The 25,197-nt window shown below is 28.1% G+C and overlaps 2 protein-coding genes across 3 annotated transcripts; one reads left to right on the forward strand and one right to left on the reverse strand.

The window, feature by feature from the left end:
* Positions 1–7,577: 7,577 nt before the first annotated feature.
* Positions 7,578–11,429, reverse strand: LOC116401655 (LOB domain-containing protein 27-like). The gene is made up of 2 exons (XM_031885908.1): positions 10,618–11,429; positions 7,578–7,719 (listed from the first exon to the last, which is right to left on the reverse strand). Exons 1-2 carry the CDS (start codon positions 11,427–11,429, stop codon positions 7,578–7,580), a joined length of 954 nt encoding a protein of 317 aa, XP_031741768.1.
* Positions 11,430–18,337: 6,908 nt separating this feature from the next.
* LOC101210627 (hypothetical protein) lies at positions 18,338–22,541 on the forward strand. Of its 2 annotated transcripts, none has more exons than XM_031885027.1 (16): positions 18,338–18,515; positions 18,653–18,750; positions 18,836–18,895; positions 18,993–19,106; positions 19,180–19,267; positions 19,395–19,537; positions 19,616–19,717; positions 20,897–20,968; positions 21,067–21,166; positions 21,230–21,312; positions 21,554–21,631; positions 21,724–21,822; positions 21,901–21,951; positions 22,046–22,102; positions 22,187–22,228; positions 22,319–22,541. In XM_031885027.1, the coding sequence occupies exons 1-16, from the start codon at positions 18,377–18,379 to the stop codon at positions 22,409–22,411; spliced, it is 1,419 nt and encodes a 472-aa protein (XP_031740887.1). In that variant the 5' UTR covers positions 18,338–18,376; the 3' UTR covers positions 22,412–22,541. The 2 variants fall into 2 exon arrangements, with proteins under 2 accessions (XP_031740887.1, XP_004148683.1); XM_004148635.3 differs by having other exon boundaries at positions 18,357–18,515; positions 18,625–18,750.
* Positions 22,542–25,197: the final 2,656 nt, after the last annotated feature.

Below are 25,197 nucleotides of genomic sequence, written 5' to 3' on the forward strand. Positions count from 1 at the left end.
AAAATATGTGGAAATGTAAAATCCCAAAAAAGTGTAGATTCTAAGTCTTGTATGTTGCCACGTGTTCGAGACGATATGGAGCAGTCGACGTTTTCAAAAGAGTTTTAAAAGAAATTAGGAGTCACCATCAATTATTTTTTCGGTGTGTGATTAAACACTAAAATAAAATAAATAATTTAAAAAATATGATTTACGAAAAATAGAGTTTGGTTCGGAAGTCATTTATGTACGGAAAGGTATTAGCACTCTGTAACACCCGTTTTAAAAAACAATTGTCAAACTTAAAGTTTTGAATATAATTCATTTAGAAATTTTTGTATGTCTTGAATATAATTCGTTTAGAAAATTTTGTATGTCTTATTTTCTTGCTCATCACTCCAATATTTGAAGCAATGATCCCATAAAATAACTGAAATAATATTTCCATTAATTAAACTCTATTGAGAAAAAATTTTCACCAAAAGAAAATGAGAAATTATTATAATTTCTCAAAATCTATCCTGGGATAGTCTTCTAATAAAGTTTTTTTTAAACATCGATTAAATTCATTTTTTTCTTGGATAAAATATGAGACTCCCAAATATATTAATCCCTCACATCTCACATCAAAAATCTACAAATAACTAACTTCAAACAGTTATTAAAAAAAAAGTTGATTAGGAAATCTTACTAATATAGATTTATATTTTAAACTTTTTAAAAAAACATTAGAAATATAGTTTTAAAACAAAAATTAGAATAACAATATAAGAATAATAAAAAGAAATGAATAAGAATGAGTTTTGAATATATATAAAATAGTAATAATAATAATAAAGATAATAATGATAATAATAATAATCAAAATTAAAAAATAGTAACATACAAAAGAAAAATACTAATAACCATAATAAGTAGTAATAATAATAATAAGTTTTTAAAAAATAAAAAAAATTGTAATACAAAAATAAGCATAAATATAAGTATAATAATAATAATAATGACAGAATATTCTCTTTTTTATTCTTCTTTCTCTTTATACTTTATACTTTAGGGAGAAGAAAATAAAGTAAAAAAATAATAAAATTTTTCCTCATACATTTCATTTTCTTTCTCTCTATCTTTTTTAAAAAAAGAATAAAAATAAAGGTTTAAATCTCAAAGAAAATTACTAGTCGATGAGGTACCGATCCGGAGTAAATCCCTTCCAAATGTAGCCTTCAACTAAGTTTATTTTAACATTTGGATTTGATTTACTAAAGAGAAACAAAAAAATAAATAAAGTCAATAGCTTAATGTAATGAATAAGAAAAACCCATTTTTTGTATAAATTTTCTTTCCATTCGTACATATTCTCTCTAAAGATTTTTTCTAAGAAACTTTCTTAACCTTTTTTCAAATGACAAAGACTTTTATTTATAGACTAGATGGACTAAAATTAGGAAAAATATAAATTTTATTATTTTCTAAAATTATATAAATGAAATATTATGAAATTTGGTAAAAATGAAATGATTTATTCTTTTCTAACCTAAAATAAAAAATTATTTAAAACAAATTAAATTCTTTTTTTCTAGAATGAGTTAAAAAGATTTTATTAATTTCTTCTTTTCTAAAATGAGTTAAACACAAGATTTTATTAATTTCTTTTTTCAAAAATGAATAGAAATAAGTTAAACGTGGTATTCATAAACTAATTATTAACGGAAGAAACAGTGATTTCCCTCCTTGCTTCATGCCATTAATTAAAAGTTAAACAAATTATATACTATCTCTAACTAAAATGAAAAATAATAAAAGCTAAAAATTACGAAAATGTTTTTTTTTTATTTTCTTTTTTCTAAATTCAACCGGATTTAGAAAAAACTATAATTAAATTATTTTTTTAAAAAAATAGATCTATCTATATCTAATCTATAAAATCTAAATAGAAATAATAATAATAAAATATAATGTTTTTTTTTAAAAAAATATTTAGTAGAAAAGGTTATCAATACAAAAGGTTCACAATTTTTTTTAAATACTTTTTTTTTTGTTAGATAAAATTTTGAAATTAAGGTTTATCCAATCATTCAAATAAAAATAAATGGGTTATGAGTTATATTTGTATGTTTAAATGGTAAAAATTAAATAAATCTTCATCAATTCTTTCATTAAATAAAGAATTTATTAATGGATAAAACTAAGTATGTTATCTTTTTCAAATTTATTTGTAATAGAAATTTTTTAAAAATAACAAAACAAATTAAAGTTGTAGCATATCAGTCACTATACATAACAAAATTTTCTATAAATTGTAAATATTTTGTAAAATTTGCTATATTTAAAAATTTATGATCTGTAATTGTCTTTTATCTTATATTAAACAATGTTGATTTTTATTGTTTTTTAATTATTGATTCTTATGATTTTATTAAAGTAACTCGAGATAAGAATGGATTTGGTTATGAACGTTCCAAAGTATTAGTAGATAGAAATTCAATAAAATTAAACTTTTTAAAAAATTTAGAGTTCAAACACTCTCAGATATCTTCACCAACTGTATTTGTCACACGTCGTTCACAATGTTGTGACACTACCTTATTGCAATGATACTTTTGTAATTTTATCATTTTTTTCATTACTAAGGTTAAACTCCATTTTTTAATATCACTAGATTTTTTACTATTCTATTTTCTAAATCTATAAAACAATAATTTAAACGTATTAGGTAGAAAAATGACTTTGTACTAAGATAAATAAGGGTTTTTTAAAAGAGAAGGAGAGGTGTGAGAGAGCTCAGCTAGATAAAGAGAAGATAGAACAATGAGAAAGATAGAAATACTGAGAAAAAAAATGTGAGAGAAATAGAATAGAACATGTGAACATACCTTGAGAAAAAAAGTGTGAGAGAAAGGGAATAAAACATGTGAACATACCTAATTCTTTGGTTTGGTTAAACTGATCGATCCGGTTCCGTCCTTTTTTTTAAACTGGTGATAAAAGAATAAACTGATCGATCCGGTTCCGTCCTTTTTTTTAAACTGGTGATAAAAGAAGGTAAACTAGAGATTTTGGGTTCAAATTCTCTAATCCCAACTTGTACTTGAAAAGAGATTTAGAAAAAAAAAACCGACAACGAAATGATTCCATTTGGTTTTTAACATCCCTAATAAATATTAAGCAATAAATAAAGGAAACGATATTATATTAATATCATAGAGTTTGGATCAGATTTTAAATCTAAAAATGAAAACATATAAGTTATACGTCATAAATGACTAAAAGTTTTGTATGTAAAGATAAGAAAGTTAACAATGTCATATGAGGCGGATATTATTTCCTAGAGGATCATTTTAGATTGCCTTCTTATATTTAGATTTAACGGTTTAAATTTGGATGATAGTCTTCTAATTTTGTCTGATCCTATTTAAAATTATTTTCAACTTTGTAAAAAATGTTATTTAATTACTTTTTTATTTTGTGGGTGGTTTGGTTAGAGTAACTCAACCAATTAGTTAGTGATCTCACTAAAGTAGATAGAAAAATACTCATATGTTGATCAAATGCTTCGTAGTCCTACTTCTCTAATCTTTATAATTTTTTCTGTTTCCTTGATTTTCCTAATCATCTTTCTTAATAACTTTTACAGTTTTTCTTAAACAAAATTATGCGATAGAATCTATAAAATTTGAAAGTTCGATTTTTTAGAATTATTGAGGTGAGTGATCAGATCTTTGGTAGTCCAAGATTTGATCACAAAAATTTGATTTTAATTAATGTTTTAAAAGAACATCTCTTTATTAGAAGGTTATTCCTATAACAGATTTTGAGAAATTTTACTAATTTCTCCGTTTCTTGAGGTGATAAAATTTTATTCAATATAGTCTAATTGATCGAATATTCTCCAGCCACTTATTTTATGAGATCATTACTGAAAATATTGAACAACGAGTGGTAAAATAAGGCATTAGGATTAAAAGAAATTAAAAAATATTTTCAATTCAAGATTTTTTCTAAATGGTGTTGTGGGGTACTATCACTCTTCTCGTATGATCCAAACTCAACTCTAGTTTTTGATTCTTTTTTATTTAAAATTGTTTATTTATTAGGGTCTTTAACTCATATAGCCTAATTTACCATATGATTTTACGACAAAGATCAAATTTTACACAAATGTACTAAATAGGCCACAATATTACACAAAAATAGGTCTAATTTACATATATGCCAATTAGGAAGTTTTTTCACACAATATACGTATTATATTAATATAGAAAATGGGAGGAAATTGTGCAACACTAAAATAGGAAAGTTCTTTGACAGTTTTCTCACTTTCCACATTCAACTAAATCATTGCCCTTTCGACAGTTAAGGAAGTTATTCAAGTTTTTGGTTTTCGGCCGTGAAGTTGAAGTGTTTAAGCGATTTCGACGGTGAAGATTTTATAAAACGTCCGACCAGTTCATCTGTTTTTCGACGACCGAAAGATACAAGGTTAGGTTGTATATATTCTATACCCAAAGAAAATTTCAGATATACTCAATATCCATATGAAAAACTCTCATGCAACATTCCTAAAAAACTTCTTCAATCCGATATTTCAATAAAGTATAATTGTAAATAATATATGATATATATCATATAAAACATCAACTAAAAGTATTATATCCCATGGGTAATATATAAAACTAATATAAATGTAAATAAGATGTAGTATATATATAATAAACCACGTATACAAACTATTATATAATGCAACAACATTATAAAACTAGTACAATCATAAATAATATGTGGTATATATTTACAAAATCATATCAGAATAACATTAAAATGAGGGGTATATTGTTAATATATACGATATATACGCAGATGATATACTCAAAATGAACTAATCAGGTAATTTTGTTGTTTAACTATTTAATTTTAAATGGGTAAAAGAACAAATGACTTACCGTGGACTTTATCGTAGCTTCAGGTGATGGAGAATTGTATATGTCGGCGACTTGTTAAGATTCTGCAGCTTACGATTATGAGAAAAATACAAATTGAGAAAACAATGTAATAAGAAGTTCGAATTTTATGATTGAATATCTAAAACTTCAAATGATGAAGAATAATAGGTAAAAATAATTGTCGGTGATGAAGAAGAATATGTATATTGTGACTGCCGGAAAGGGAAAAGAATTAGATAAAGATATAATTTTGTAAAGAATATATAAATAGTTTATTACAAATTATAAAAAAATTATAAATATTTTAATTTATTTTAATTTATAATTAATTTAAAAGATTCTTTAAATTTATTACCATATTAATTAATCAAATAAATTTAAGGATGAAATGAAATTCAAATCATTTCAAATAAATTTAAGGATGAAATTATATTCAAATCATTTTAAATAAGGTAATTTTTCAAATAATCTTATGAATATAATATCTAATTAATATTCGTATTATATGATTAATAATTAATAAAATGTTATAATTGTCCGTAAAATATTATCTTTCCTATTTAAGAAAATAATTTTCAAATTAGGACATTTGTGAAATTTCTTATTAAATTAATGTTTTTGTCTAAATCTTTTTATTTATTATCGCGTCCAATCACACCAGAAAAAAAGTTGGTGGTGACACCTATTTTGTTTTAAAACTAATCGCCGTGGGTCGCGTGGATTGGGTCACATGCCCACATCCAAATCTAAACGATATTGTTTTCAAAAAAATTGGGTACATAATCATTTAGATTTTGTACTATCAAGATTTGGCTTTTTTAGTGATTTGGCTTTTTTAGTGATTTGACTATCTAATTTTCAACCATTTTTTTGGGTTATTATATATTTGGGTGAGATCTTACACAACCAAATAACAATTTGAAAAAAAAAATTAAAAACTATAATAAAATGTATAAAAAATAAATAAATAAATAAAAACTGCGGTAGAAAGTTTTTTGGATTCAAATAAATTTAGTTTAGAAAATTTTATACTAAAATAAATTTAATCCATTTTAATACTGAATCAAATATTGAAATTATAAGAGATTTTTAATAATAAAAATGTTATGTATTTTGAAGTGATTTTTTTTGTTGAAACTTTGTTGTACATTTATCTTGCACATAAATAAAAAACTTATTTAATATTTTTATTTAAAGACCTTTAAAAAAAATTGCTAGAGAGATTTTGTTTTAGAAAATTTAGTTCAAGCTTTAAATTTAATAATGAAGTTAACCTTGAATGGAATAAAATGTCATGAATAAAATGAAATCCAGCAGGTCCACGAGTTCAATGAAGCTGTGGAGTACTAGGCCCCATAATTCCCTTTGCTTTTCTAAAAAGAAATATGTTGATAGGTATATCAATCAAAGATTTTAATCTTACTCACCTTTGCTTTGTAGATGATATCATGCTCTTTGTCTAGAATAAAGATAAAACTATCATAAACATCCAATATATGTCATACACCTTTTTGAGGTGGCAATGGGTCTAAACATCATCCTGTCAAAATCTACCATTTCTTCCATTAATGTTTCCAAAGAAAGATCATATCAAATTGCAAATAGTTGGAGAATAAAAACTGAATTCCTGCCCATCTCATATTTGGGTATGCCATTGGGTCCAAACCTTTTTAAGACAACATAACATAGAAGATTCATACAAAATTGAGCAACTATAAATACTCTCGCATTTCCAAAGGTGAGAGAACCATTGTGATCAAGTGATCAAGTCCTCTCTATCCAGTCTCCCCATCTATCAACTATCTATTTTCAAAGTATTGGAGGAATTTCCCTTCGAGAGGCAACTTTGAAAATACTTGCATTTCTGGCAACCACAAGAACAATTTAAATTTGGTCAAATAGTCCACGGTTACAACTCCTCTTGACATTGGAGGCCTTGGTATCTCTCCGGTCTCTGCTACAAACTTTGTTTTACTCATAAAATGGCTTTGGAGATACCACAATGAACATAATGCTCTCTGAAGATCTATCATTGATGCTAAATATTCCACTACTTCTCAAGATGATTTGTCCACTACTGCTAAATTCAGCCGCCTTAATGCTCCTTAGAGATCCATTTGCAAGGGTGTGGATTGGTTTAACTCTCATTTGGGATGGAAAATCAACAATGGTAGGATGCTATCTTTCTGGCACAGTAACTGGAGTTCTTTTGGTCCTTTATACAGAAGTACTTTCCCCCGATTATATGCACTGATCCACTCATCAAAATGGCTCCCTCAGAGACATGTGGAATTTTGAACAATGTGGGTGGAATTTATACAACAGAAGGCTCTTGAGAGAAAGAGAAGCTTCATGGTGAAGTAATATTATTTCTGCAAACCTGCACTCCCTTTTGGAAAATAATCATTTGGATTGTCCCATTTGGAAGCCAAATAAAAATGGCTATTATACCGTTCAATATGCTCAATCCGTTTTCTTTGCCTCTACCTCCCTATTCTCTAGCATTAGATGGGACATTTCCATTCATGAACAAATGGAAATAAAAAATACCCAAAAAAATGCAAATTCTTCTTGTGGACTGTTATGCACAGAGAAATCTTTACAAATGAGTCCATTCAGCACAGACTCAAAAATCTTTGTCTCAACCCAAATTGGTGCATCTTATGCAAAAATAGCAGTGAGACCATAGATGACATCTTCCTTCATTGCTCCCTTGTCAAATCTTTTTGGAGCAAAGCAAAGGACCTCACAGGACGGACAAATGTTGTTGACATCCTTAGTGCTATATGCAATCACATCTGCTCTACAAACGTTAAGTCTCAAAAGGATTTAATTATGTTCAACCTCCCGATTGCCATCACTTGGATAACTTTGGTTGGAAAGGAACAACAAACCCTTCAACAATAGTCAGGCCTCAACCATTAATATGGAGAATATATTCAATCACTGGCTCATGGTCTATCAAACACAAGCTCTTCAAAAATTATTATGCTTTCTACAATTGCTCTAAATATTAGTTCTTTTTGTTAGTTTATGAGCTTTTACATTTTGGCTTATCTCTAGCCTTTTTGTAACTGTTTTGAACATTGTATCCCTCTACTTTATTGAATATAATTTAGAGGATAATGAGGGTGTTGAGAAGGTGTCCATGAGGATACTTGGGATGTCCACCTAGTGAGAATGCTTGGATGCATGAGTCTGCTGACCCATTAAGTATCCTTTAAAAAAAAAAAAAAAATCCCCCTTGCTTATGTCAAAGCCAACCATCAACATAACTCTCTTCTATGATCGTAGTCCACCGTTGTGTCACTGCCAGCCATGCACAAGTACCAAATCCACGAGTAAGGTTAAAAGTGTTGACTTGGTCCACAAGTATCCTTGACATAGCATATTGACGAGTTATATTTTTCACCTATTTTTATCCTTTACCCTAAAAAGTGTGGACTTGGTACACGAGTATTAGTTAGTCTTTCACCTATTTTTTCACAATATTTTTATCCTTTATCCTAAGTTTGTTATATTTTCTCCTCACATACATATTCTTTATGGGTTTGGAGGTTCACCAACATATCTTGATTAACTAGAACTAACTTCTTAAAAAAAATATTCACACCTAACAACACAATAACACTATGGAAAATGTGCAATATAATGGTGTTAGTGCTACGACTACGATTTATATACGAGAAACAGTCCTTTTACTCTGGTCCTTTTACTTTTCTACGAGCCATGATACTATATTCTTTTGGACATAAATTATCACTTTTTGGCTTTGCCTTTCCTTCACTAATCCTCATATTTACTAGCCAATCAGTCTCAACATATAGAACTCTTTACACATTTTTTTTAAAAAATAAAGTTAATTTATTAAGAAAAAGAATAAATTCTGCCAGTAGAAGACTAGCAGTGATGGAATCTAAAATTTTGTTATAGCTTGTAAATATTTTAATTTATTTTATTATTTTAAAAAATAACCAAAATGTATATATAAACAATTGCCATTGATCTTATTAATAATTGACATGTTTAAAACTATGTCATGATCTTCCACTGTATATACACAAGAGATTGGAAAATTATTGATCTCACCTCTTTTTTATTTTAGGAAATAACTGAGCTAATTAAAGAATAAAAGAATTAATATTTGGAGGACTCTAAAAATGGCCTTCACATCTACAAAATTGATTGGGTCTGATCTCTCACTCTAATATTGTTCTTATTTGGTCATTTATTTGACATGGCTTGTTAAACTAAAGCAAGCAGCAGCGTTCTTGAGGTCCGTCGTCCTAGAAGTAGAAACATATTCTGCTGTTTCTGATACATCTTTCAACGTTGATTCCGCGCTGCACCAAATCCCCGAAAATATCCATCAATTTTCTCGCACTTCAAATATGTATATTCAAGTTTAATTGCACTTGTACACCTTTTGGATCAACAGGTGCATCGAAAAATCTCAACTATGTCGATACATTCTTAGCATGCACCCTTATCCGACTTCAACCTCGATGCACTCAATGAAAAAAGGACTATACCTAGTACAACTCAGTAAGATAAGAAGAGAAAACCAGATAAGCAAGGAAGTTATACACAGAGAAAATTTAGATTGAAAAATCACATCTCTTTTTATAACTATTTGCTTTTTGCTTTTCTTTGTTTTTTTTCCGAGAAGTAAATTAAATTGAGTAACCATGTTTAGGTAGCTACCCTTGAATTATTCTTTAGAAGAAATAGAGCTACCCCTTGTTTACTTGAACAATCATGGCTTTCGTGAATTAAAATGTAAAATAACACCAACTTGGTATATTTCTATGTAATAAAAAAGAAAATGAAATACTTATTTAAAAAACCAAAAAACTAAAAACAAGTCTCCCCACCTTTATTCAAGGAGAAATGTTCAACATAGCTGATATAAATGTGTATTATCAACAGTGGCGCAAACACCCAAACACCCAGCATATTGTGAAAGAAAGAAGGTTAATTCTTTTTAACAATAAACTATAAGAGGTGGGATTAGGGACCAACAAGCAGCTTATGTAAAAAAAAAAAATACAATAATAGAAAACCCCTAGAGTTGGAAGATTTAGTGTTGAGGTTGATATCGATGTTTCAAATTGATATTCATATAAATCAAATAATTTGCGCTTCAATGAAATAATTTTTGAAAGTGAAACAGTGTGGAAATGACCTGATCTCAATTCGTCCCAATTTTCCTTAGGTTTGAAAGGAATCATTAAGGGAAAAAAAAAAAAAAAAAAAACCAACCATCAACAGCAAGAAATTGCTATCTATTAGAAAACAAGAAATGATTTAAGATCAGAAAGTCTATCAGCAGGAGTATCATCATTAATATACAAACCAAGAAAAAGATATGAATATATAGGGGTATCATCATTAATACACAAAGTTTAACTAAACGTATAAACGTCCGAGTTTAGATGGAGCCTAATTAAACATATATGCACGAATTTAGATGGACCATAACTAAACATAACATCAATATACATCTCGATCAAGGACATGAAGAGGATGCTAATGAGTGTCAACTTCAACCCAAGTGCACGTCCTGGTCTTTTTCTCCAACGTAACGGTATTTTTGTTAAACAATATCTAAGTGAGATATGTGATTAGTGCAGGATCTGATAGTGGAAGAGTTATGAGAAATATGAAGAAAAATATATTAATAAAAAGAAAATTTGCATACCTAGAGTCGCATGCTTCTTTAGATTCAATATATGATTGACGATCATCAGCAATTGTGTCAAAAGCAATTTGATCATCATACCCATGAGAGATTTCCATCTCTTGTTGCAAGGGGTAAGCTTGGACTCCAGGTATCAAACTAGATTGCATCACCATTGTATCAACATTACTCATATTAATCCCATAATTATCATTGTAATGTTGTTGAATTCTCAACTCCTTCAACATCAATCCATTATTATCATCGTTATCAACATAAATTCCCCCATTATTCATGTTCAAATTTCCAAATAATAAATCACTCGCATCTGTTCCTTGATTTACAAGTGACGCTGAATTATACTGTTGTTGTTGTGAATTATACTGTTGTTGTTGCGGTTGTTGTGTATAAATCGGATAAGCGACGTCGTTATTACCTACAACTCCGGCCGTTTCGCTGATCCCGATATTGTTCATTTGATTAAACTGTTCTTTCACCATATCTACTCTACTTCTAACTAGTCGAAGCTCTTCGGCCACTTGTTGTATTTGATAATGTAATTGCCATATGACACCACAACACCCATGAACCGGAAACCTAGAACGCATGTTTGATTCGTAGATGATTGAAGTCATTGTTTCGTCTTTCTGCGACGGATGAACTTGTTTAAGAATCTTCATTATATTGCAGACGCCGAAGAGACGGTGAGCATTTTGAAACATCTTCGGTTGATCGGCTGGAAAATAAGGGGCTAAGGCACAGTCTTTCGAGCACCGGCGACGCTGGTATTTGCAAGCAGCGCAGGCTTGGCTTGTGCCACCTTTAATTGTCATAGTAAGAAGCCAACCTGTAACAAGCCAACTTATGAAAATTAAGGCTGTTATTTCGTAAGGGGAAAGTTTTGAGCTGATCATGAGTGAGTGAGTGTGTGGTGGAGAAAAATGGCAAATGTGAAAAGAAAATCAGATTAATTTAGGTTTAGATCTAACGAAGAAATTCTAAAGTTAGTATTTAAAGTTTTTCCGATTCAAAAGGATGGCTGATTCAGATCTACTATGTGGCAAGTTTTCAAATTTCTAAATACCTTTTCACTACTTTTGTGCGGTTTTGATTCGATTATATTGTTGAATTTTTGTCTAAGTTTATTGTTAAACCAATATTTTTTTTTTCTTTAACGGTGTTGGAGAGTGATTTTGAAATGGTGTTTGAAAGTGATTTTGAAATGATTAAAATTATTTTAATATATATGTAAAATAACCAAGAAACACGTATTTAAGTATTCATTTTGAAATATTAAAAACAGTGATTTCGAAAATTATAAAAGAAATAATAATTATAATTGTTTTAAATCCCTACAAAAACATGCAGTAAAATTGATTTTTTTTTTTATTAAGGGAGAGAATTCCCATTAATAGGATCAAACATATAGAACATACACGATTTCAGAAATCTATGGATTTGAATCTTAGGTTAACTTATAAAACAAGATAAGATTTTGAATTGTTAAAAGCTTTTTATAAATTTTATGTAAACTATGATAGAATGAAGATTCAAGAAAAGTAAAACTATATATATTTTATGTTTTTGATACGTCTTTGCCCTTTCATTCAAAAATTGAATTGGAGTTTGAATAATGATTTAAAATAAATTAGTTGTTATATTTATAAATTAATTATTAAATTGAATATAAAAGATCATTGGTTAGTATATGAAATATATGTTTTTTTATCATTTTAATTATTATTTTGTAATATTATATGATTTTAGTTAAATTATTGGAAATATGTTGTGACGATGTTAAGAATCTCACGTCGAAAAAGAACTACTCTTCTTATATCCAATTAGTTAAGTATACGAGGTACATATTTTTTTGATAATTTTTCAATTATTATTTTGTAATATTATATAATTTTAGTTAAATTATACGAAATACGTTGCTATGTTAAAAATCTCAAGTTGAGAAAGAGATATTCTTCTTATAATCAAGAAATAGTTGCAAATTTAGCAATTAAATTCAAAATAATTAAGTATATAGCAACATTTTAAAATTTTTGCAAATATAGCAAAATTTGTCAAATTCTATCAATGATAGAGTCTATCACATGTTTTAAAAATTGGTCTATCACCGATAGATCATACGAGTCTATTAGTGATAGTTTTGCTATATTTACAATTTTTTTAAAATGTTGTTATATCTTTAATTATTATTTATCAAATGGTCATCCATTACAATTAACTTATAATTCAATTGGTTTTGAAATGGAACTATAGAACATCAAAGTCCATTAAGCCCAAACAAGTACTTTGAGAATTGGTTTCGAGATAAAATAGTACTATCAAATATTGTTATCAGAGTCCATTAAGCCCAACACATGTATTTGGTTCAAGATTGGTGAGCCCAAAATGCACTATCTTACATTGTGGTCTACCCTCCATTGTCAATTGTTTGTTTTGAGATAGAACCTACGACCCATAAAATTATACTTTGTTTCAAATACACAAGTTAAATTACAAAATATTATAGTCACGAGGGACTACTATATCATAGACACATATATTATAGTAGTCTATTGTAATATATCGTAAATAGATTATGATCATACTTTGTTATATTTTCAAATATTTTATGTAGTTTTGTCATTTAAAATAATAAAAAAATTGTTAAAAATGACCAAGTGAGAAAAATATTTACACTTTATGTTAAAATGAAATGGAGTGAGTTTTAGTCTTCGTTTGTCCAAAGTTTTACAAATGTAGGTAAATATAATGTTTAATTGTGTTTTGTTGTACATGAGATTTCTATCAAATATTATTCAATAATTTGATAAAAAGTAATCTATCATAATTTTAATTGTACATATTTGAGAGTTGCATAGTTTATAATATTAAAACTTATAATTACTCCCTATATTTAATAGAGTATGAAATTAATTATATTGTAATTTTTATTTTAATTAAATAATATAAGAAAAGTAAAAATTTTAATAAATATAACAAATAATAAAATATTTATCGTGTTCACATAACAAAGTCAAATAGTCAAATAGTCCAGGAAGCTAATATAAATTATTTTATAAATTTCAAATTTATCATTTATATTGGGAATGATTCAAAGACTCCCTTTCTTTTATTTATTCATTTCACTCCAAAAATTTTTGGTTCCTCTTCTATATTTTATTTCTTCTATTTCTTCATTTTTTTTCTTCCTTTTCTCTTTCTTTCTTATCTCATTTTCCACAATATCAAGATTTTTTTCATTTTCTATTTCCTACCGCTTTTTTTATCTCATTTTCGATAATATCAAGATTTTTTTTCATTTTCTGTTTCCTACCACTTCTTTTTATTTCGTAGGGCTCCTCTTTCAAATTCTATATCAAGATTTTCTTCATTTTCTCTTTCTTATAGCTTATTTCTCTTTCTTTTTTATTGCTCTCATTCCAGATTTTCTTTTTCTATTTTTATTCATCTTTTTCTTTTTTTTTCTCTTTCTTTTTTACATCTCATTTTCCAAAATATCAAGATTTTCTTCATTTTCTTTTGTTATAGCTCCTCTACTAAAATTTTTTTTCTTCTATTTTTATTCATCTTTATCTTTATTTTTTTTCTTTCTTCATTTTTTATTTCTTTGTTGCAACTCATTTACCAGAATATCAAGATAGTTTAAATATTACTTTAATATGATATAAACGATCGTTTAGATTTAAAGCATTTTTTCATTGTTAAAAAGAACTACATGATCGTGAATAATTTTCTACAATATCGTGTATAACTTTCTACAGAATCGTGTATCATAATTGTTTAGAAGAAGAATTACAAAAAAAAAAAAAAATCATCGTTAAAAAGAACTACATGATCGTCTTCGATACACAATCGCATATCATGATCATTTCGAAAAATAATTACACGAAATATTTTTTTCATCGTTAAAAAAACTACATGATCGTGTATCATTTTCTACATGATCGTATGTCATGATTTTTTTCATTTTCAAAATTGTTCTATATAGTGTAAGTATCTTACCAGTTTGTTATATTTATAAAAAAAAACTCAAAATTTTGTTTTAAAAAAAATTATATTATTAAAAAAATAACAAATGACGAGTAAGAGAAAAAGTCAAAATAGGAAAGTTTGCATTGAGGGAAAGAATTGTAATAAATTCACTCTTTCTAAGGTAAAACAAAATCAAAGGTGAAAGGGAATATAAGATGTCTTAGAAATGAAATCAAGCTTGAAGTCTATAAAATCATTCTCACTTAAAAAAACCTCCAACCAAATAGGTATTAGTGGTTTTTTTTTTTTTTTTGTCATGGGTGTAAATAGTTTTTTTTTAATTAATTTTTTATAAAAAGAACTTCTAAAATAATTTCCTTAAAATTATTATAAATAGTATAAAAAACAAACTATTTACAAAATTATTAAAGGAACTAAGTTTGATGAAAAAAAATAGCTTACCATTACTTTGCTTAACATGGAGATAATTACCTACAAAACAAAGGAGATTTAAAGTTTAACAAACAATAAAAATAAAAATAAAAAGTTAGAATTCAAGAAATCAATATCTTGGAATACTACTACATTTTTATAAATATTTTTAAAACTATAATATTTCAATAATTATTTTCAAAAGTTATATTATTTATCCAAATTCCTCCTTAAAACATGTCACTAAATTTTGAAAAAAAAATACCATTGCCTTCGAACTTGAAAAATAGTCGTAGAGTACATTTATCTACTTTTTATTCCCATTCCCACACTCCCTCCTTTTCTTCCTCGTCCTGAACTTCAACCCTCAAACTCATTTCCCCCTCTTCTCTCTTCTTCCATGGTTTTTCTCTTTCTCTCCTCTTCTCCTTTGGCCTCCTCCTCTCTCTTACTAGAATTCTAACCCGCAAGTCACTCATTTTCTCTTAATAGTGGCGTATCCAAAAATTGTATTGATAGATGGATTTTGAAATATTATATTCCAATCAATTATGATATTCAATAAACCAAACTGGATTAAAGCTTTTTAGATTTGCTCTACCAACTCGTCACAAATATTACCATTGTAATCAAGACCATCTAATATACACCTTTTGAAGCGGAATTGGAAGAGGCTAACAAAAATTAAATAGTTTTATTTATATATATTATATAAATAAGATAAAATTGAAGGAGAGTTGGAGCCCGGCCTGGCCCTTCTATTTTCATTACCACTACCAATTTCTCTCATTTTTCTCTTCCTAATGACAATGATGGTTGTTGTAACCCTCCTCAAACTCATTTCCACCTCACTATGCCTTCAATCTTAGCCATCTCTTATCCGGGGTGTCTTCTTTGCTCTCTATTTATTAATTGTATGATTTCTCAACGTTCAAGTAAGTATTTGATTTGTTAGGCTATGAAAGAAGGAAATGTTGGAAGGAAAATCCTCATTTTCGTTTTTGGAACAGATTTAGAAAGAAAAAAAATCATAAAGCTACTAATAATAATTTTCTTTTATTTGTTTGTATTATCTAGTGGTAGCAAACCAATCATATTCACAATATTAATCAACAACTTATTCGGTGGAATGATACTAAGCATTAGATTAAAAGAGATATTAGCATAAAAGATAAAACATCCTCCAACATTGGCAATCCAACCTTGTTTTAGTGGGTCATATGCTCACGTCATCACCACGTGACACCCTCTAATTAGCCATTCGGCCAGACATTCACATTTGAAATTCCCTCATTTTTTACTCTTTTATTTTTTTACAAAGTTTTCCCTCTTATTTATCTTGGAGCAATGGGAAGAGGTAAGTAGGATGATGAGAATGGATTCTTTCTTAGGGTAAAAAAAAAATAATAATAATTATAAGCCCGTAATTTGGAATCCTAGGTTAGAAAAATTTATGGAGTAACTTCTAACTTTTACATTGTTATGTTTGGTGTGAGTTTGAAAATTAATGTTGTAAATGTGTAGCCATATTACTACAGTAACAGCCAACTTATGAAAATTAAGGCTATTATTTTGGTGAGTGTTAGGGAAATTTTGAGTTGAATGACATTGTGATGTGATCACGCCTAACAAACAGTATATTCATGAGCACAAAAACATATTTCCATTCCCAATATAAAAGAGACATTTTAAAAAGTCTACCATCAAAATAAGTTTTAAATTTTAAAACAATAAATCTACAAATTTAGAATTAATTTATTAACATTAACTAAATTTTCTAATTTAAAATTAAAACTCACAAGAAGCACTATTTTACTTCATTTTACAGTTAATTTTCATAAAGAAAAGCTAACAATTATGTAAAAAAAATTATTGCAACCGATTTCTCTAAATTAATAAAGACAAGAAATTAATTCTATTTTTATCCATAGTTATAATGCACTCAATTTTTTAATTTGCACTTAATTTTTGAAAAACAAACCAAAATCTATTCCACGACAAATATTGCCGTCTTTTCGTTATCTTTTCTATTTTGTTGCATTACTTATCGTATATTTTGTTTCGGGGAGTAGTTTCACACCTTTTTATTTTTTCATTATTTATATACATTATATTAGGTGTGGTTCAATTCCAAATTAAATTTAAAAAATTTAATTAAATCAATATTTTTCTTTTCTTTTTTCTTTATATATATATATTAAATATCTCAATTTTCAACTTTTCTTATTAAATTCAACTTTTCTAATTTAATTTAATTATTTCTTAAACTAAAATTATACCTATCTTTTTATAATTTTCTATTTTTAAAAACATATATTAACAAAATAGGTTATTAAAAAATATATTTAAAAAATTAAAATAAAATAATAATGAAAAAAGGTGAAGCTTACTCTACAAATAATAATAATAATAATTTACAATAAAAAATTATTAGTTAATTTTTTAAAATTATTAGTTAATTTTTTGAAATTTAGTTTGTATTTGAATCAATTTTTTTTGTCATAAACATTAATTTTTTTTATTGCATTGACAAGGTGTATTGGTGGCTTCAAGTATTGTTATTATTATTATTTTAGTAACTTCAATTCACTCAATTATTATTATTACTATTTTTATTTGTTTAATATATTTTCTAATAACATATTTTGTTAATATATGGGCTTTTTAAAAAAATATAAAAATATATATGTATAATTTTGATTAAGAAATAATTAAATTAAATTAAAAAAATAAATTTAATGAAAAATTGAGGATGAAAAATTGAGAATTTGAATGTTTAATATATATAATAAAGAAAAAATAGAATGTGTGAGCCCCACGCTAATGTACATAAATAATGAGAAAATAAGAAAGTGTGAGACTAAGTGTAATATATATATATATATAATATATGTATATATAAATAAAGTAAAAATAGAAGATGCGAGTTCATTACATGAAAGTTGACTTCATCTACAAACACTCATTTTTATCTATAGTTTTGTATTCACACTATTCTTGAGGTACGTACGTTATTCTTGAAAAATAGTTTCAAAATATAAACTATTTATAAAATATAGTCCACAAAATTTAAATGAATTATAGATGTTGAAAGAATTTGGTTATATCTTTGATTCAATATGTTGTTATTACTTTAAAATGCTTGAAAAAATAAAATAAAAAATAATACCTTACGATTACTTTGTTTAGAAGATGCCCCTAAATTTTGAAAAAATTATCAAATTAGCTTTTATTTAAAAATTAAATAACTAAATTATTATAAAGAAGTTTATGAGAAAAAAAAATAATAACACAAAGACTTTCCAAAATAAGATTTAAACATTCTTAAATACCTAAACCACGCATTTGGATTATATTCATGTACTCTGATATTTATCCTGCCCAGCTGCTGCGGCAGCTTCTACTTCAACATTACTTCCCAATCAAACCGCCCACTTCCACAGATTCACAAAATGAATTTGACAAAAGCTTTAACTTCCTTTGTTGCAGCTCAAAAGGTGATTTTTTTTTTTACTCCCATATCAATTTCTTTGTTGGGTTTTCAGAAACGAAGCATATCAGAATAATTTATTCTGTGTTTGTGAATTGTGATGGATACTTGAATAGTTGAATGAAGAACTCTTGGTGGTGGTAGGAGGTGGAGCAGCAGGTGTTTATGGAGCTATTAGAGCTAAAACCCTCGCCCCCAATCTCAATGTCGTTGTTATTGAGAAAGGAAGACCCCTTTCCAAGGTTCTACACTATCCCTCATTTTCTTGTTATATTTTTTTTTGTTATATATATATATATTTATATTCTTTATTTTACTCTTGAGCAGGTTAAAATTTCCGGAGGAGGCCGATGCAATGTGACGAATGGGCATTATACTGATGCAAAGGTGAGGGACTTTCATCAACTAGTTCTTAATTTATCTTGGATTGATAATCAAGAACATGGAATGCATATTATCTGTTTGATAAATATACTTCTTCTAGAGTTTGGCAGAGCATTACCCTAGAGGGCATAAAGAATTTAGGGGTCCTTTCTTCAATGTTCACGGTCCGATGGATACAATGTCCTGGTTTTCCAATCATGGAGTTGAACTGAAGGTTGTTTCAAAGCAGTTGATCTCTTCTTGCTTCCTTATGACCATATATGAATTTGTGTTTAAATTTCGAATAGGTTGAGGATGATGGAAGGGTTTTTCCTGTCAGCAATTGTTCTTCTTCGGTAGTTGATTGTTTGATGTCTGAAGCCAAACGCACTGGAGGTTTGTTAATTGCCTGCTCTGTTCTCGGTGTACAGTATTTGGCGTTTCGACTAATTTTCAGAAAATCCAGTGCAGTCAAGTGGTTTGTGTAAATACTTTTATGCCGAGTTTTGAATTATTTGATTAGTTTCCTTGCAGACTGGAAAGGTTGTTGCAAGTGCATCAATTAGTACTGGTGGAAAGTTCGCTTTGAAGATTCAAAAGCTTATCAATTGTTTTGAACATGTTGAAGCAAACTATTTACTGATTGCTAGTGGGAGTAGTCGGCAGGTTGCAATTGCTGTCTGGCTTTTGTGCTTGATTGTATTATGATTGGCTTGATCCCTTAAACTTGTTACTTTTATCAAGGGCTTTAGTCTAGCTGCTCAGCTTGGACATTCACTCATTGACCCGGTGCCTAGCTTATTTACTTTCAAGATTGAAGATCCTCAATTGGCAGAGTTGTCTGGGGTAAGCTCCAATCTCCTTCTTTTGCTTTAGTGATCATTTTTTTTCTGTACCCCTTAGTATCCGTTTGAAGCGACGTTTTTAAGTATATAAAAAGTGTTTTTACTGGAAAACATTTTACGAACACTTAGAAAGGCATTCTAAACCTGCACTTAATTTCAATGGATGAGAAAATGCTTTCTTTTTATGATTTTTTGGTGCATGCTTTTTTCTCCTCTTGTCTGAGGCAAAATTTCTTCGTGTTTTTAGTTGGACATTATTGATTGGTTAATTATTTAGGCTCCATTTGACACCCTAATCATCTTGAGTCACCATGTGCAGACACTTACTTGGGTATGTGCCGATGGGCAGGCAAATAGGGCTGTAGGGACCTTTCAAGAGATTCTTAGGGGCTTTTCATTATGCACATGCACGATTGCAGGGTAATGGTCATGTGTTGGAACGTGGTTGCTTATCCTTATACTCATTGTTTGATGTCTTTGTTGGGCTTTGGAAGAATATTAAAAGAGTGGTTCTCTCACACCGAAAAGGTTCAAGGAAATGGACTCCAAGCACTATAAAAGTATTATGTCTTTAGTTTCAAATTGTCTCAGTTAGAAATACTTTAAGCCTGTGTTACTAACTATACTTAAATTCCCTTTTTCATTGCTCTAGTTTGAGGCTAGATAAAAGGGTGTAGTAGTATAAAAGATTTGAGATAGGACTCTTGCAATTGGGATCAGGGAGAGAACAATTCTATGTGAATGTAACAATTTTCACATAGTGGATTTCTTTTTTGTGGGTCCTGATTTTTCTTCAGGTTTGGAGTTTTCCTCATAAGTTCTATTATTTCCCAGTTTTGTGGTTTCCTTTTAATTTTTTAATTATTTTTTCCAGTTTTGGTGTTTTTCTAGGGTTTCGAGTTTTTTCACGTAAATTCTTGGCTTTCCAATTTTATTCCTTTTTTTTTTAATCTCTGTTATTTTTCCTGCATATTCTAGTAGTAGGAAGGTTTTATCAACAGTTCTCTAAGGTTGAGTCCTGAGGCCTTCAGGATCACATCAAAGGACTTACGAGATCATCTTGCAAGGAGAACTATATGATAGCTGCCATTTTTCTCTCTATTTTTGTACGAATACTCTTAGAAAATTGGTCACATCATCGTCTGCTCATATCTTATTCGTAATTATATGCCAATGTCAGGTTTCATTTCCGAAGGTCAGAGCAAAGCTTAAGTTAGAAAACATACAACGGCATCTCCCACAATATACTCAGGCAAGTTCTGTTTACTTTTTTTTATCAAACTAGGCAACTTCTTCATGCAGTGTGTTAACACAAAATGCAACTATGCATCAAATTTTTTTCATTTTTAGGTTGGCCCTATGCTTGTCACACATTGGGGACTTAGTGGACCGGTAATTCTTCGTTTATCAGCTTGGGGTGCTCGTGACCTATTCGCTTCAGATTATAAAGGTTTCTTAACTACTTCCATGTTATAGTTGTAAATTTTCTGAGCTAATATATGTTTTAATGTAGGCCTGCTCATTGTGGATTTTACACCTGATTTGCATTTGGAAGAAGTCAAAACAATTCTTACCCGGCATAAATCTCAGTTTATGGTATTTTTGGATCACATACCGTTCATGCAAGTTCCTAGTTTCTTCCACTTCAGTAATATCTAACTTTTGGTTTTTCATCCAGACACCATCATCTTTTAGTATCTTATTAGTTGAATTAAAAATCACAATTTTTTTTAAATGTCTACTTTAAGATGTTGAAGAAACTACTCGTTTTGATGACTCTCCTCTCTCATATGTTGTATTACTTGACAATTCCTATGTGCTCTCAACACATTTGCAGAAACAAAAAGTGCATAGTTCGTGTCCTTCAGAGTTTGGCCTAGTGAAAAGATTTTGGAAATATTTATTGGATCGAGAGGTTTTGACGCTATATCCCCATTAGAAAATCAGCACACTATAGTTTTTTAGTAATTCACCATAGCAATTACTTTCCGTTTTTTCAATGTCCAGGAAATAAATGATGAGATTTTGTGGGCTTCCATCTCAAACAAATCGTTAGCTTCCATTTCTTCTCTGTTGAAGCAATGCATATTTAAGATCTTGGGGAAGGTACACATGGTAGCTTTTCCATGTTTTAAAATGAGATTTTATTTCTTCCTTGATTCTATAAGCTCTCTCTTCGTGAAGGGTCAATTTAAGGATGAATTTGTCACCGCTGGAGGCGTTCCGCTATCAGAGGTTCTCTTCTACCTCTCAAAAAGATAATAAGAAATGGGAACACAATATAGCTTGCAACTGTTTTTATTTTATTTTTCCGTCCTTCCTTGTCTAGATCTCACTTAAAACAATGGAGAGCAAAATTCATTCTCGCCTATTCTTCGCCGGGGAGGTAATTTTTATGATATCCTAGAGTTATCAATACATCAAAAACATAGCAGAGACTTCATTGAAATTCTATCATGTTGCACCGTAGGTGCTAAACGTTGATGGCGTAACAGGAGGTTTCAACTTTCAGGTAAAATGCAAAGTCATATTTAGAACCAAGAAGTTATTTATAAGATATTCTTCGTTGTTTGTGTGTTCTACCATTTTTCTTCTTTTGCAGAATGCTTGGTCCGGTGGCTACATTGCGGGAACTAGTATTGGTAGACTGGCAAATGGTGAGTTTCTAGGGAGAGATATAACCAATTTAGCCTAAGCATTTTTACCTGAAATCTTATTTAACATAACATTTGATGTAGAGATTGGATTTATCTTTTCTTTTGCGGATATGATTTAGATTGAGTGGTAATTTAGATTGAGGTTAAAGGTTTCAATTCTTACCATTCTATATTTGTCATTTAAAATAATTTCCGCTTATGTTCTTATCACTTTAAATTTTAAAATGTAGATTTATATCAAATAAAAATATCTAGAAATACATAATGTCATATTTCTATATTAAACACATTTGTTTTGAGTTTACTACTAGTGGATTAAAGGATGAAATCATTCATTTTTCAACATGGTAGTTGGTATCTCATTCTTCACCAGTTGGGTCTCTGTTGTTATGTGCAGTTCTAATTTACCTCATCAAAAATAGTAATAAAATTAAGTTGCTGAAAAATTACAAGTGTTAGAATTCTTGTTCAGGCAGATCATACCATCCAGACATAATATTTTGTTTACCTAAAAAATTGAAACATACATACATACAAAGACACATATATATTGAAACGAAGATTTAAAAAAAAGGAAGAGTTGAAGCATTTTTATTAATGCACTACATGGGGAATTTAGATTTAGAGGACATCCCCATATGTCTAAAAGGCAGAGCTTAATAATTTTTAAGCACAATTATAGAAGCAAAGACAAGCATTGTGAAAGGGAATTGGTGGCAATGAAAGACATTGAGATGATGAATCATTTGGATATTTGGCTGAGCACCTTTGCTTACATTCATCAGCTACGCATCCAACATCATACAACTTATCAGCACACACTTTTGCATTGGCTACTTTAGGCATCCCCATCCATGCAACTGCATAAATATTCAAATGTTTTAGGTTAAATATATATATATATATATATTTACTCATAATTTTTTTTGTTAATGCTAATACATTATTTCATTATTCTATGACCAACTTGAACCACGTAGCTTCTTTATAATTATAATAATATTTCGAGTAGGAGAATGTCTTAGTTTTAAGCTAGTTAAGATATCTCCGCTTGAAAAATATTTGAATCACTATTTTTATATCTAATATAGTGTACTTTAATTTAAAGAAAAAAACTAATACTACTAAATAAAAAATTGATTTAAAACGTATATATTGTTTAATGAAAAACAAAATCCAAAAAGGTAAAATAAGTTTTAAAAAATGAGCCTTAAGAACATGTTTGGTGATTAGAAAATATAACAAAATTGCAAATCTATCATTTGCAATTCCTCCATTTCCCTCCAAAATTTTGCTATAATATTTCAGTTTTGCTAATTACAGTAGTTTCCTTTTGAATTAATTTTTGTAAATTAATCCTTTAAAAACCATGTCCTATTGGTATACGTCAAATATATGTATAATTACAGCCAAATTTTTCTTTAAAAATATATATTTAAAAAACCTTGGGTTTGTTTTAAGAAACTGACTAAGAATTAGGAAAAATAAAAATCGTGAAATAAACCTAATTTCAAAAAAGAAAAAAAAGACAACTAATAACCAAACGAGACTAAATTTTAGAAATGGTGCAACTAGAGTTTCTAAATCTTAAATTTATAAAAAATTTAATAACGAACTTCCAAGAACAAACCTGAGAGAAGGAGAAAAACAATGAAGAATTGGGAGCTAGAAATCCTTGACATCTCCTAGATTTTTAAATTTGTGTTTTGCTTTTGATTAAAGATGGATATTTTCATTTTTAATTGAAGAACTTATATTTATAGGCAAATATATGGTTTTAAATATATGGTAATATAGACGTGTCCATACCCCAAAAGTAAATTATACAAGTTAGTAATAAATTATATATCTTTTTTTAATCTTACCAAATGATTTTATTAGGAAACCAATTATTGGGATTAATAATTTTTCCTTTTTTGTTTTCTTTTAAGTAAATGCCCATGATTTTTGCACATATATATACAATATATATTTTCAATTTTCTTCCATTAAATGTCGCATATATATATTATATATGTTATATTTCGAAAGAAAATTAATGCTGTGTTTTCTTATGATCAAATTAATCGTTCTTTAAAATAAATTGACTTAATTTAATATTTAATTTGGCATTCTAAAAGTAATTTTGATGACACCAAAATTAATTTATTAATAAGTATTTGTATTTGTATTTATATTTTTTTAAAATGTGACATATTGGTCTCACGTTTGTTTAAATTTAAAGTTTTGTAAGATATAGTATACATTTTTTGCCAACATAAACTATGTTCAACTTGACATGTATCTAAGGATAAAAAAGTCTCGGTTTCAAATATTTCTTGAGAGAATTATCGAAAACAAATATTTATCTTTGATACCACAAAAACATTTTAATTTGTTCCTTTTTTTTTTCATATTTTTAATTAACTCAATCATCAGTTTAATCTATTTTTGACTCGATTTGTCTATATAACTCAATCAAGAGTAAGATACATTTAGTTATTCTAATGGATATTTTTTCAATTACAAAAGTATCATAAAAAAAGATGCACAAACAACCGTGTTGTGTTGCGGATTGTAAACCAACAAACAATATCTTTGGAGGTGCAAACCAATATGTTATTTCATTACTTGAGGTTAATTTTCTATTCAAAATATATTTATTTCATTTATTTATAGAGATGGTTTATTAATATATTTTTTTCAACTGTCACGAAACATGAGCATTTGGAAACATTAGATATAATTATTTTTGTTCAAGTTTATTTTGAAGTATTTTAATATAAATCATCTCTATGAAATGATTTGATATAATTATCTTTGAGTATAAAGAACATTTTGTTCA

Source organism: Cucumis sativus, chromosome 5 (assembly GCF_000004075.3).
Source record: "Cucumis sativus cultivar 9930 chromosome 5, Cucumber_9930_V3, whole genome shotgun sequence".
NCBI lineage: Eukaryota > Viridiplantae > Streptophyta > Magnoliopsida > Cucurbitales > Cucurbitaceae > Cucumis > Cucumis sativus.

Excerpts from the sequence above, each read along its gene's own strand:
- LOC116401655 (XM_031885908.1), bottom strand. The coding sequence starts at position 11,429 with ATGACAATTAAAGGTGGCACAAGCCAAGCCTGCGCTGCTTGCAAATAC. Across the intron at positions 7,720-10,617 it reads AAAGAAGCATGCGACTCTAG|AGCAGATGTGATTGCATATA; the intron begins GTATGCAAATTT and ends TAACGTTTGTAG.
- LOC101210627 (XM_031885027.1), top strand. The coding sequence starts at position 18,377 with ATGTACTCTGATATTTATCCTGCCCAGCTGCTGCGGCAGCTTCTACTT. Across the intron at positions 21,952-22,045 it reads GAGGCGTTCCGCTATCAGAG|ATCTCACTTAAAACAATGGA; the intron begins GTTCTCTTCTAC and ends TTCCTTGTCTAG. Across the intron at positions 22,103-22,186 it reads GCCTATTCTTCGCCGGGGAG|GTGCTAAACGTTGATGGCGT; the intron begins GTAATTTTTATG and ends GTTGCACCGTAG.